The 15,151-nt window shown below is 42.8% G+C and overlaps 1 protein-coding gene across 1 annotated transcript in view; it reads right to left on the bottom strand.

Annotated features, from left to right (window-relative positions):
• PPARGC1B (PPARG coactivator 1 beta) overlaps positions 1–15,151 on the bottom strand; it is a 146,441-nt gene that overhangs the window by 36,886 nt on the left and 94,404 nt on the right. Inside the window, exon 3 of the mRNA XM_078652969.1 lies at positions 2,348–2,557. Coding sequence (XP_078509095.1) covers positions 2,348–2,557 — 210 coding nt within the window. The remainder of the gene's footprint in view (positions 1–2,347; positions 2,558–15,151) is intronic.

The following is a 15,151-nucleotide window of genomic DNA, read 5'->3' on the forward strand; positions in this document are numbered from 1 at the left end:
GTTATCAAGAACTCACATACTAACAGTGCGCCTGGCCCAATGGAATACAGCCAACCCTCTTGAAACAAAATGTTATGATTTGGGCAGGTTTTCTGATCTCGGTATTCAATCATATATAGCTAATTAAAAGTATTCTGGAAAGCTGGAGAAGGTGGGGTAGCTGCGTCCCCTAGTAATTATCAGTTGATATCCCTGCTCGATGTAGATCTAAAAAAAAAATCAACACTACTCCTGCAAAACTTCTTGGAGTGGAAGACCGAGGCAAGAAGGATACCAATGAATCTAACACGGATTACGAAAAAGCCTAGGGACCACTTCTAACCTGATAGAAGTGGGTCTCATAATGAAAAGGGTGAATGATACCCCCACACCATTATTCATGTGTTCTGTCGACTTTAAAACAGCTTTTGAACGTGTTCCTCGAGTTATGCTTTGGGAGAAGTTAAAACGTTGGGGTATCCCACCAAAGCTTTAGAGGGTGATTCGGCTGCTTTATACAACAACCTGGGTGAAGATCAAGGTGGGGGCGGGCAGACCTGACTAGAGAAGCCAACAATCCCCTTGGACTGAAGCAGGGGTGTGTATTAGTAACACTTCAGTTTAACCTGTTCCTTTCAGGTCTTTTGCCATCCCTTGCTGAAGTGATGCTGCATGCACCAAGTCTTGGAGGCCAACAGTAGTGCAATGTTTTATATGCAGATGACCTGCTCCTGTTAATACTTGAGTAGGCCTGCAACGACTGATCAACAGGCTTGCTGAGTACTCGGTTAACAATCAATTGGAAATCAGTCTCAAAAAGACAAAAGTCATACCTTTAAATCGCCGGGAAATGGTACCTCAATAGGGCCAATATTGATGAAACAGCAACCTATATGTACTTAGGGTTTAAACTGGACTCGAGGAGCTCCTTCGCCGCGCAAAACTTTGCCTTTTCTAATTTAAGGAAAAGCCTGTGAGGGCACAATTTAAAAGCATTGATAACTGCGATAAAATCAAAACTCATTCCTAAGATATCATACGGAGGCGAGATAATGCTGGGTGAAGATGCTGATATCTTGGAGAAGCTTATAATAGGAACGTATGAACGAGTGTTTCAGCGACTGAAGTCTGCATCCCAAGCCCAAGTAAGATTATCATTTTTTTTCATAAAACCATCACTAGCTAGGCAAGGTGTTTTTGTTAAATGTTGTCATCGATTACGGAGTGCCCCTGAAGATTAATTGGCACGTCTTGCTTGAGTGGAAATCAACTTGCAAATAGGGAAATGTCAATTTGCTAAGTACCAAGTACCTACAGAGCAGCAAGGAGAATCTTGATATTTCAGATTTATGGCAACTGAACACGAGTGATTATACCTTCAAGAAAACCCTGAATAAATGCAGCCAACGGAAAAGCCATTTGGAGGATAAAATCACATTGGCAAAACGAGCATGTGGGTGACACCGGCCGCCGCCTCTCCTCCAACGCAGGAACCAAGAAAAGGAAGAACACAGGCTCCCCTAGCCAATCACAGATGCGTTACAGCAGCGTTGTGAATGGTCTGAGAGCCGTGGTCTGGTGCTAATAGATGGACTTGCAGGCCGTGCACGTTCTCCACCCAGGCTGTACAATACAGCCAGTGGAGAACATGCAAAGTGCGCATGACGGTTTGGTTGGCCCAAGACTGTGCAGTAGCAACCACTCCTTCTCCCTCTGGGCCACAGGAGCCCGGTCCTGCCCAAACCTAACCTGCAACTGTAAGCGCAATACTAAAAATAAAATGATAATAACGTTCCGTTATTTTTCCTCTGCATTGCTCTTGAAGCAGAAGGGCGATGCTCCTCCGTTGTGACTGCATCTAATCCACCCTAGTGGCCTTTCATAATTTCTGGCCTATCATGAAGCCTGACAATCTCTCCACAGGCCAGTACGTCTCTAGTCCTCACTTGGATAATTCCCACAGTGGTCCACCCTCCAAGTCCGAGTCCATAACAGCGCCAGATTTCAGGCACCTGCGGTGCTCAGAGCAGCCACTGGGGTGCATATTCCAGGAACTAACTATTCACACTGGGATCCAATGGTCCACAGCTCTTTCGTCCACCCCAGCAGATGCTAAGAGCTGACACGCTAGAGTACCGGGTTTCATGGGAAGGAAGGCCAGCACCAAGACCCTTAAATCATCAGGTTAGAAAACCACAACTGCTTAGGAACAAAACATCAGCAAAGTTTCTACATCATTACTACTACAAATTTAGGTTAAAGCCTTAAATGGAAAAAATTCAGACCTTTGTCGGCTATCATACCCATGCAGCCGGCTAGTCAGGGTAGGCATCCATTGCCACTTTAAACAGTAGGAAGTGGTTCTTACTATAGACAGCTCATCTTCATCGGCCTCGGAGGGCGGTGGCGACTCTGCCACCGCCGCGTAGGAGGCGGGGCTGGCCGGGGAGGCCGGCGGGGCGAGGAAGCCTCCGTCGTGTGTGGCGGCAAAGACAGGCAGGCCGAGATCGTCGTCTGGTATGTCGTCCAGCGTTTGGGTGAGGGCGGCCAGCAAGGCCTCATTTTCACTGTCTATGATCTGCGAGGAGAAAAAGAGAAAACAGTGAGGGTGGAAAGGGCTGCTTCATGGTGTGCCATTTGGCTCCTGGCATAAGCTTTAATTTCACAACATTTTTACTGGTACATAACTGCAAATAAATAAAAAGTGGGGAAGCAGAAAATTAAGTGTGACAGGGATTGGTGACAGCCAGAATACAATGGAACCTCTGGTGACCACAGAATAACTATTTTTGCAAGAATTTTTCTTAAACTTGTTAACCATTTCACAAAAAGGTGTATGCAGACTAATACATTTATCAACATATATTTCAAACATGTAGATAAATTGTTTACAGAATATAAATGTAACACGTACACATATTAAATACAATCGATACAAGACCACCTCTCATAAGTACATTCCTCACACCCACTCACACATAAAAACGAGTTCCTCTTTCTACAGGACCCTAACAATATATTGACGAATCTACTTGTCCAGTGTTAGATCCACATATAGTGAACTCAAGCTATAAAATGTTGACACACGTGTTTGTACCTTCACATGTGATTCTGGAGCACCTTCTTCAGGACAGCACAGTGTTTCTAATTGATCCCTGTCCAACAGTCCAATCATTATATAGGGCAATAGGACAACCAGCGTTTATCTGCACTGCGATTCCAGTCTATCCAGTCCAGGTATGTGCTATCAACACAAGTCTTCGCTGACAGTCCTGTAATAACACCCTACATTTACACATCCACCATCCTTACTTTCCTCTTTCGAGTAAATGAACCTCTGATCCTTTGTTTGGCGAGATAGACTTTATCAGAGCCACGGTCTGGTTTAAACAGGATTCCTCCTGCACTGTGTAAAGAAACATGGATTTCAAACTATCAATCGAAAGCACAAAAGCCTTTGATGTCGTGGGATTGGGAAAATATTTGAAGTACCGCCCAACAGAGAAGCTATACCTGTCAGTGCGACGCCTCTTGGAAATAGATGCAGAGAGACCCGGGCCACTGCGACTGACTGCTAGGTATTCTCATGTTTTGCTTGGTGTTGAACAATCAACATGATCTGGAGGTTCTCCCTGGCTTTTCCCAAACTATTGATGCAACCCTGCAAGACATCTGAAATACAGCAAGCTTGCTCAGAGGTTTCGTAGGCAGGGTGTAAAGAATTGTTTTTTTAATTATCATTCCGTGCCTCGTACGAAGAGAAGCATGATGTGTGTAATATGTGATACATATATATATATATATATTCACTGAAAAAACCATAGGTTTGACACGGATGTATGACGTTACAACGCATACTTTTACCCCGCATACCTTTACAACGCGGTTTTTACATCGCATACCATTACAACGCATAGCGCTTTTGGGTGTTGGATAGTGAACAGTTTAATTTACTATTCCAACTCCAGTCCCCGTGGACACTAGGGAAGGTTATTGGATAGTAAATTAACCTATTCCCTATCCTAGAGCGCCCCACAGCGCAATGCGTTGTAATAGTTTGCGTTGTAATGACCGCGTTGTAATGGTAGTGCGTTGTAAAAGTTTCGTTGTAAAGGTTGTTTACCGTTTGACACCAGTTATAGTTAGCTGGAAATTTTACTGACATAAAACCATTGAAATTCCCACGTTATAGTTAGTTGGACTCACTATAACTTGCACGCCTGCAATGCACTGCTGATGACGTCACATATTACATCACTCATGGCATGGTCAGTGACATCACTCATGACATCACTGATGACACCATCCAGTGAATGTGTGTCTTTCTGAAAAATAAATATGTTTTATATATGTATATGTAAAGGTCGATGGAAGAATAAATGTTTAAATAAGTGTCTTAATGGATGTTTTAAAAAAAAAAATGTGATTGGTTAACTGGCTTATTAAGTGTATCTTAGTGAATACATATATTAGCGAGTATTGTTTAAATATTTAAATGTTTGTATCAGTGTTTCACTTTGTGTATAAGTGGCTGCATGGGTTGGTGAGTAGCTACATGTGTGTGTATATGGGTTATTAGATTTTTTTTAGTATCAGTATGAGTGTCTGTATGGTTTGGTGGGGGTGTTACTTAGCACATAGATGCATCAAGGACCGACTCACTGTTTGTATGTGTTTTGAAGACAGAATGTGTGCAGGACTGTATGGGTGGATGAGTGTGTATATGTGTGTGTTAGTGAGTGAATGACTGTCTCACTAGTGTCTTTATCAGTAACTACATATGTTTTAATCTAGTATATGTGAGTATTGATGTATATAAGTGAGTATATGTGAGAGTGAGAGATTGAAAGAGTTCTTGTTCAAATAAGTATGTGTTTCTATAAGTGATTGTTTAAGAGAGTAAGTATGTGTAAGTTTCCTTAGAAGTAAGGTGGTAGTGTGTGTATAGCTGTATATGCAAATAAATGGATGTTCAATAGTTTATTTGCATGTGTGATTATGTGTGTCAGTAACTTTTGGATGACTGTCGGTGTGTAACAGGATGTACAGGTGTTTCACTACATATGATGAGTGAATATATGTATGAGTGACTATATAGAACTGTTGGTGAATGAGTGGATGTGTATATAGATGGTGGTATTACTGAATTGGTTGTTGTAACTGGTATGGGTATCTCTATTTTTTTGAAAATTTTAGTTTCTATTTTTGAATATGTGTTTCAAGGGTTACATTACACTGAAAGGAGGTCTGTCACTCTGTCACAATGATGGTGTCACCAGTGATGTCATGAGTGATGTCACTGACCATGTCATGAGTGATGTAATATGTGACGTCATCAGCAGTGCATTGCAGGCGCGCAAGTTATAGTGAGTCCAACTAACTATAACGTGGGAATTTCAATGGTTTTATGTCAGTAAAATTTCCAGCTAACTATAACTGGTGTCAAACCTATGGTTTTTTCAGTGAATTTAATAGGTTTTTTTAAATGCTAATTCCTAACTATAACTGGTGTGAAACCTATGGTTTTTTCAGTGAATTTCATAGGTTTTTTAAATGCTAATTCCTAACTATATAAGGCCTGAAACCTATGTTTTTTTCTGTGAATTTCAAAGGTTTTTTTAATGCTAATTCCTAACTATATAAGACCTGAAAGCCCACCAGGAATCTCCAGTATGCGCCAGGGGGCTGCATTGCAGAGAGGTGTAATGAGGCCACACCCTGTTTTACACCTCTCTGCAACGCAGCCCCCGTGCATGTTTGAAGAGGGGGAACTAATTCCCCTTGCATACTAGGGGTCCCTGGGGGCCAACTAGCCCACCTGGAACCTCCAGTATGCGCCAGGGGGCTGCATTGCACAGAGGTGTAATGAGGCTATGCCCCTTTTTACACCTCTCTGCAACGCAGGCCACTGGCGCGTTTGCAGAGGGGGGACTAATTCCCCTTGCATACTGGGGGTCCCTGGGTCATATCTGCCCAAACACCGATATTCCGAACGATTGAAAATGACTATTCTTGAGAAACATTTGGATTTGGATTATCATGTCTTATACTTTGGAATTTTTGAAAGACTGACTTTGAGGATGCTATAAATTACTCAAGTCTGCCCGAATTGTGTGGGTAAAATTGATACCTAGTCACTTTGAATAAGAATGTACTTACGTCTCGTCTAACATTTGGAAGAAATATCTAGTTATATGACAACAGGATACCGACATAACTTGAAGGAAATAAGAACGCCCTGAAGAAGTTCTGTTGTACAGAACGAAACGTTTCGGCTGGCTGTGGTACATAAACTTAAGGAAAATAAAAGCATTTGAATATACACCAAGATTCAGCGCTTCAATAAGGACTCCAAGTGATATGATTTGATTGGACTTATTGTGCAAGTGGTGCTGTGCCAAACTTTGGAATATTCTCCACTACTCTCTACTACTTACTCTCTCCTACTCCACAACTCTCAAATACTCACTGTCTACTACTCATTCTCTACTACTCTCTACTACTCTCTCTCTACTACTCACTCCCTACTACTCACTATCTACTACTCTCTACTACTCACTCTCTACTACTCTCTCTCTACTACTCACTCTCTACTACTCACTCTCTACTACTCACTCTCTACTAGTCTCTACTACTCACTCTCTACTACTCTCTACTATTCTCTCTCTCACTCTCTACTACTCTCTACTACTCACTCTCTACTACTCTCTACTACTCACTCTCTACTTCTCACTCTCTACTTCTCACTCTCTACTACTCACTCTCTACTACTCTCTCTCTACTACTCACTCTCTACTACTCACTCTCTACTAGTCTCTACTACTTACTCTCTACTACTCTCTACTATTCTCTCTCTCACTCTCTACTACTCTCTACTACTCACTCTCTACTACTCTACTACTCACTCTTTACTACTCTCTACTACTCACTCTCTACTGCTCTCTACTACTCACTCTACTACTCACTCTCTACTACTCACTCTCTACTACTCACTCTACTATTCACTCTACTACTCTCTACTACTCACTCTCTGCTACTCTCTCTACTACTCTCTACTACTCACTCTCTACTCTCTATTACTCACTCTCTACTCTCTACCTCTCTCTACTTCTCTCTCTACTAGTCTCTACCTCTCTACTGCTACCTCTACCTCTCTACCTCTACACCTCTACCTCTCTCTACACGCATACATATACACATATATATATATGCATATATATAGGCATTTATATATATGTATGTGTATGTATATACATACATATATAAACATATATAATCTGTATATCTATATAAATACAAATATAAATGCATGCATACATATACATATATGCATACAGATGCATGTTATTTACATGAAAGTTTAAAAAACACTAATAAAAGCAAAGCTAAAAAGCCACCTCATTACAAACAGAATGGCTTTAACTTAAACGAGGGCGAGATCTATTGCATTTTCAATGCTTGTTTACTTTGGTTCCATCAAGAAGGCATTCAGATGTGTCACACATTTGCCATAAATTCTGAATGTTAGCACTCTAGTTGCTCATTAGATCACTTTAGTAAAGCTACTGCTCACCAGGGAAGTCTGCTGCTGGTATTCTAAGTGCATGTCAGAATTTCTTTAATGAAATTAAAGAGGATTTGAGAAGTCACTCAAAATGTGCCCTAATTTTTCTTTCTGCAGCACTAATCATACTTTCTATGGCAAAATATACCCCCTCATTTTGTTCCTTTTTAAATTAAATGTTTTAAGAGTTACCACTTTATTCCAATCAAGATGGCTTCAGGTGTGCCATACCTTTGTAATAAGTAGGACTGTTAGCGCTCTAGTTGTTCTTTAGAACACTCTGGGACATTCTGTCATTGGGCTATACTTGGGCTACATCTGGGTGATATTTGGGCTACATTTGGGCTCGTTTGTCTCTGGTGGCCATCTTGGGAGACTGCACGTCAGAATTTTTTAATGAAATAGAAGAGGATTTGAGAAGTCACTCAAAATGTGCCCTAATTTTTCTTTTTGCAGCACTAATAATACTTTCTATGGCATAATATACCCCCTCATTTTGTTCCTTTTTAAATTAAATGTTTTAAGAGTTACCACTTTATTCCCATCACGATGGCTTCAGGTGTGCTATACCTTTGTAATAAGTAGGACTGTTAGAGCTCTAGTTGTTCTTTAGAACACTCTAGGAGGCTGCAGTAGAACACAAAGGAATCAACTGACAGTCTCTGTCCTTGTTGGATGTACATGTTTTACTGAGAATGTCAGACTTCATTCTCACATGACTGAGAAAGATAATGTGAATTTACAGAAAATATGCTTTCAGTTTAGCTTATAGATCCCCTTCCAAACCACTGTGGGAAAATCATGAGATATTAGTTTTCTTTCAAACAGGATTCATGCTATCACAGCAGAAGGCTTTTTCACATGGTAAAATCACCTTAGAACACACCACAATTCCTAAAATGAGTATGGTACCATCAACAAATGATTTATAATGTAACTAAAGTCCTAAAACCCTCTATTAACTACAATGCTTTTTAATGAGGTGCTATCATGTATATTGGTCCCAAGGTGGCTGCCAACACTTCTTGGATAACGTGCTGACAGCCAATCAGATCAGATGTGTGGTTAGGCTCCGCCCAGATATATATATTTTTTTTAACCTAAATTACTCAAAATCCACTGGAGCACATATCTTGAGACATAGCAAAGGCACATCGGGCTACCAGTCCCTACAATTTTGCCAAGTTTTGTGGAAATCCATTCAGCCGTTCGGGCTAAAAGTGAGTCCAATCGCCCTATGGAAATTAACATGGGGAAAACACGTTTTGGGACCCCCCTTTTATCTCGGCCCCCGCTTGACGAATCCCCCCCAAACTTTCAGGGAAGGAGCAGAGCGGAGCGGGCCATCTTCTTTGAGAAATTTGCGAAGATTCCAAATAGAATGTTGCGGATTTCCTATGGAAATCAATCCTAACTATAACTACCTACTGGCGACCGCCAGTAGGTAATATATATATATATATATATATATATATATATATATATATATATATATATATATATATTATATATCAGAATAATAATTGTTTTGTTGCGATATGGAGGTAAAGCCGTAATAGTTCAGGAACCTCTACTCCGTAAAGCTCTCCAAGGAACAACAGTTTTAGCTCAGAAAAGGCATCAAATTACTACACTTTAAATGAAAGTCCTTCATCAAACAAATGTAGATTGCTACCATAAAAAACACATTACACCAAGATGAAGAGGCTATTGTGAGTGGATACAGACAAAGTCAGACATATCATGCTCTAAAGCAACTTAGGGGGGTCTGTTCAACAAAATACCAACCCCGCACCAGCCACCAGGAAAAATGGACAGCTGACAAAGGGGACCCCACAAGATATTTGTTCTGTTTGGAGATTGTACTTGCCTTTCAAAGGGCCAGTGGTTACCCAAGCTTCCCTAGAAGGACCCCACTGCCCATTCCCCACAAAACTCACCAAATCAGGATTCATGGCATCGACCCCTTGTTGAAAGAAGTCATCAGGATGCTAGGGTTATAATGCTATATTTCGAATAGTGAGGACTGGCCTTTACAGAAATAACATGCTGTGCCTTCGACTGCTTCACAACATGTTGCACTATTCAATCCAGCTATTAAATTGACACAGCATCAATATCCTCTAGTCAATTTTATACTCACTCACTTTCTTTTGAGCACTTCCTCACACGCATCGTACGGTGAAAATTCTCCAAAAGATCTCCGCAAAAGTGACCCTTCGGGGGACCGTAGGACACTGAAGCTCCGGCCCGACGAGGAGCAACCGACCTATGATGAAGCATCACATCCCTTAAGATGTGTGAGGGCAACAAGTAAAAGTCTCACCGACTCTCCTATCTAAAACCTAGACCACTTCTCTCCTCCTCTTTTATTTTTTAGGAACAGTGAACCCTCGTTTTGGAGAATACTTTACGTTGGAGCACGGGCACTGGACATTTTTTTACTCCCAGTCACCCCTCCTCTTTTTTTAGAGTTGCACTATTGAAACCCCAAATAAAAAAAAACCTCCTGAATTTTAAATATTAAGTTAAGCTAAACGACTTCTTCCTTATACTGCTTGTAACAATGCTGTTGTATTTTCACTCTTTGGAATTTACCTTTTTGTAACTTTTTATATTTGGAGGAAGAGCGTTAATAAATCCTTGACCAGACTAACTCCAAGGCTTCCGAAGCACTTAGCAGTTGTAGTCAAAATATTGCAGGTGTTCCAACAGAGGAATGCTGGACCTTCTGAAACAACACACTTTAGCACCAAGTGAATGTATTCCTGCTTTCAGAAGGGAGGACCGGAGAGGCAGAAGAACAGAACCTAGCCCATGGAGGCATGCGTAGAGTTGGCTCGGCATACACTGCCTGTTGGCTGTTCTAGGATCACTGTAATTTACTAATCTGTCCCCAAAACTGGGGTAATCCCTTAGGGGTCATATGGCCTCATTCACATCATGGAAATATATCGGGATCTTGGATTATCCTGCGCCTTCTTGGATTTAAAATCTTGAGAAGAATTCCACACTAGACTTATGGCTATGTTTTTGCTGGTACTGGATTACATTCAAATGGTGCTTCACAGGTACTTCAATGGAATACCCGGCCGGCCTGTGCCATAGAAGGCCCCTGCCTTCTCACCAAGGAAAACTTGAGCTGAGATGTGCCCTAACACAAACATCTATCATCCACAGATAGGGCAAAAGAACTGGACAGTGTGCCACCCATTGGCAAGGCTTCCATTAGGAGACTGGCCTTTTTTAAGACAATGGTTTGATTTTCAGCTGCCAAACATACAAAAGTTACATCACAAGACTACCTTTTTTGTGAGTAAGATCTATGGGGCCTGATCCACTGAGACTAACATAGCATACAGTGTAAACACAATTACATTTGCGTGATCAAAAGTTCTGACGTAGCAAAGCTTGAGACCATGACAAGCAGTCGTGTCTACAAAAGTGGAAGTCAATGCTAGCCACTATAAACCAAGAAGGAATACACATGGAAGACCTACTAAAGCTTGAAGCAGATGCTGATCTGTGCCAACATTTAGCCATGCGTGATTGAAAACTGCTTAGACTGATCTACCACAAACTTCTTGTGGCAGTTCCACATGAAAAAAATTGAGGCATGGTGTCTAAGCTCTATGAGGTCAGATTTCTAATCTCAGCTTCACTGCCAGTAAACCGTGTGCAGATTACATCATACACGTTTAAGTAAATTATCTCATCCATTACACTTTTCAATGTTCGTAACACATTCTTTTGCTTTGCATCCTTTAAGTAGATGCTCTGTAATAAATAGTCCCTTGTGCAAACACGGCAGGCTCGCAGGGCCCTTGTCAGTCTAGAGAAGCAGTAAACAGTGGTTAAAGACACTGAGTGACTGAATGCAAAGTCATAGTAGGGTAAACAGATTTAAGGACGCGTATGTGGGAACCAGAACCAAGGTACCACTGTCACGCAGTCGCTATGTAACGGATGTATGTTGTTACAATGCATGCTTTTACTACGCATGCCTATACAAGGCAGGATTTACAACGCAAGTCGTTACAACGACTTGCATTGGGGGGTGCTGGATAGTGAATAGTTTAATTTACTATTCCAACTCCAGTCCCCGTGGATAGTAGGGAAGGTGTTGGATAGTAAATTAAACTATTACCTATCCTAGAGCGCCCCCCAGCGCAATTCGTTGTAATGACTTGCGTTGAAAAACCTGCGTTGTAAAGGCACTGAGTGGTAAAAGTTCCATCGTAAAGGATGTTTCCCCTATGTAACAGGCCAGCACAGTCAAGTGGTCAGCCAACAGTAGAATTTTGGTATGATGTCTATTGATCATTAGCAAGCCCGTCTAGGCCACCTGCCCGCACAGCCACCAGCACTGCCACTGTGCATAGTGCTGCTGGTTGTTCTGTTAGAGCATCAAAAAACAAAGTGATGGGTGGAACGTTTGAATTAATCTCAGCCAATGGCAATTGCTCAGGCCGCATCCCAATCCATCAATTGTCGCCCACCATGCCACCTGAGTTTGGACTAAGCTATATAGAAATGAGCCGTAACCTTGCCCTTATGGGAACAGTCCAGCCTGAACTGCCATGCCAGGTCCTCCCGTAACTAGAATACTAGCAACCCAGGACTGGTTTCACCCTTATTATTATTTTTATCAAGGCTGATTTGCATGTGGCTGGGTCCAAACTGAGGTGGCATGTTGTGCACAATAAAGGACTGGCATGTGGCCCAGAGTAATTACCAGTGCTTAAGATTAATTCAAGCATCCCATCAATCACTTTTAGTATACTTTTGTATGTTGCCCCACTTGGTATGCCCAGACATGAGTTCCGTAAACACTGTTTCACTGGAACGCAGCTAAACTCAAGTGATGAGCCCATAACAAGGGCAAAACTGGTCCTGGGTTGTCTGCGTTTCGGGTCAGGGACGACCTGGCTTGCCAGTTTGTGCTGGACTGCTCCCACTGAGACAGGGTCAAGACTGATTTGCGTGTATCTGGGTCCAAACTAAGGGAGCATGGTGTGTAAAATAACGATGGACCAGGGAGTAATTACCAGTAGCTGAATTTAATTCAAGCATTCCATCCACAACTTTTTTGTATACTTTGGGCTTTCGGTCAGGTGCAGTGCGCACATGTGGCCACCAGGGGTCACTGGTAACGCGCAACACAGCTCGTGAGCAAGGTTAACTGTAGGAACATTCCACCAGCAGCGACAAAAGCAGCGCGATATCCAGTGACAAAGGTCAGTAGAAGAAAGGTGACGCGGAGACGTTCTGCACAGTAAGTACCATTAAGGGAGTAATTAGGGGTGACTCAACCCGCGTTTCACTGCAAGAAGTGGCTGTGAATGTATAACTTGATTCTGCAAAGTGTTGCAGCAAGCACCTTTTCTTTCAATCTTTCATACGTGCACATGTATGTAAGCTTCAGACGGGTGCACAAGAAAGGGGCCCTCTTTCTTTGAAAGGAAAAGAGGGGGGGGGTGGCACAACATACATTTGGAGATGAAAAACCTGTTCGTGACTGGATATGAATTACAGGTGCTGATAATCTAAGGAAATGGGGCACTCATTCTCCCAGCGGATCTCTTCCCATCTCTTAATAATTGGGTCAGGGGAACTGCATAGCCTGGCCTCTCGTCTCAGTGACTCGCGCACAGCCTGGAATCAGAGCGGCCATTCCTAGTCCAGGCGCTGCAGCCATTGCTTCACGCAGAGGCTGCGGCCAGGCCTGCTGGGCTTTCCCTTGATGCACATGTGAAGATCCAGGCCTCTGCATGCCTCTCCCACGTCGCACTAACTGTGGATGTTGTATTCTTGTCTGTTTAACATCCTACAGGCTGGCCTTGGCGCTCTTCTCCCGTTACAATCATGCAGAACATGGCCCCGGCGATTGACTGACTGCAGAGCCCGTCCATTTGCTCCCCCTTACGCTGACTGCAGAGTAAAGCTCCTCGGCTGGGGCACTCTGGCCGTGGAGACTGGCCTCTCTGTGAGCACCTCCCTTCTCACTGTGGCTACACAGGCTCTAGGCCAAAACTCTCCGGTCTGTGTGCCAACTCTGGCCAACATACACTCTGAACTCTTTAGTTTCAAAATAAAAACCTGAGGATCTGTTTGGAGGTTTCTAGAAAAAGTGGTACTCTCTGGGCTTTCAGATGTTAGAAAGAGTACAGCCTGCTGGACATGTGTCTTACACGGCCTAATTGCCCTCTTAATCTGTTACGAAATGTCCCCCTTCCTCTTGCGGTCAATCTACTTCTGCTCTAAATGATCGAAAGCAAAGCATTACCATGACAGGAAGATAAAACCAGGAAGCATCTACTCCAGAACCTGCAGCCGAGAAGAGAGAGTATGGTTTGTTCTTTGCTGACTCTGGACACAGCTACTCTCTGATCTCCACCAGCTCAACTTGTGGTAGATCTACCACCAGACGAGGTGGGGGAAGGTAAACTAGCATCCAGGATTTAGCTTTGTCCATCTCATTCCCCCTTCCCCCAGACACCCCCACCCCCTTTTTTTGTTGCAGTTTTTATATAGTGCAATCTCGACCCGAAGGTATCGGAGCGCTTTACATGAGCACCAGGTACATTACACAAGGACACATGCATTTTTGGTATGCACGGGGAGATTACGTGATTTGCCCACAATCACAGGATGGTGAGCAGACACCAGACTCAAACCTGGTTCCTCAGCTCCAAAGTCAGCAGGTCTCAGTTGCAGGGCCAAGTCGTGGTCTGTTGAAGGGACGGTGGGAGGCACAGCCTGCTGGAACTTAAACAGGGACTGTACCACCCAACCCATCAAATTATCTGCCTTTCAAGAATGTTTGCTTCAAGTGTGTGGCTCACTTGTTTCCAAACCGGGTATATGGGGGATGGAGAGGAAAGTGGGCTAATAAAAGGTGGCCAGACACTATCTTTCAACACTGAACAATCAGTCTTGGCATCACTTCCATACCATTTTTTATGTAAATCATCTGATAAAAAAGTTGCAAATTAAAACAGTGTGAAAGTCACCTCCAACTAGCAGTGGCTGGAAGGGGCAGCCCTAAAACCCTCTTCTGTGAATTGTGTTGATATGAGCCCTAAAAGACATTGGCTATCTCTAGCCAGGCCAATTTAAAGAAAAAGTGGCAGGGGCCTCAAAGGAAACAAATCCACATCTGAGCTACTTTTGTGTAGCATGGACAGAAAGCACTGTGGAGAGACTTGTCTCCCAGGGATGCTGGAACAAGTAATGAGCCTGTGAGCCCTGCAGATAAATGGACCTGCTACTAAGATCTAGACTATTCTGTAAGGCCCTGGGGCCAGTTCTAATAGAAAAGGTCGATGGACTAATTTCTACTTCAGAAGACTTAGAGAAACCCCTCAGTAGTTAATGCAATTGGTTAAGAGATCTCTGTGTGACCCGGCCGTCTCTGGCTTCAACACATCTTTGATGAGCGCCAAGGCAGTGAAATCTGCATTACATGAGTTACGAAGTTATAAACTGAACACAATGCATTTGAGCCCACCCAACCTGCTGATCACTGGACCCTTATTTATTTGCCCTGCTCACACCCTCACTGCATCCAGAGCCCGGTCATTTTTTAGGTCTTGCCTAGGCAGCGCT

This window comes from Lissotriton helveticus, chromosome 7 (genome assembly GCF_964261635.1).
Source record: "Lissotriton helveticus chromosome 7, aLisHel1.1, whole genome shotgun sequence".
Classification (NCBI taxonomy): domain Eukaryota; kingdom Metazoa; phylum Chordata; class Amphibia; order Caudata; family Salamandridae; genus Lissotriton; species Lissotriton helveticus.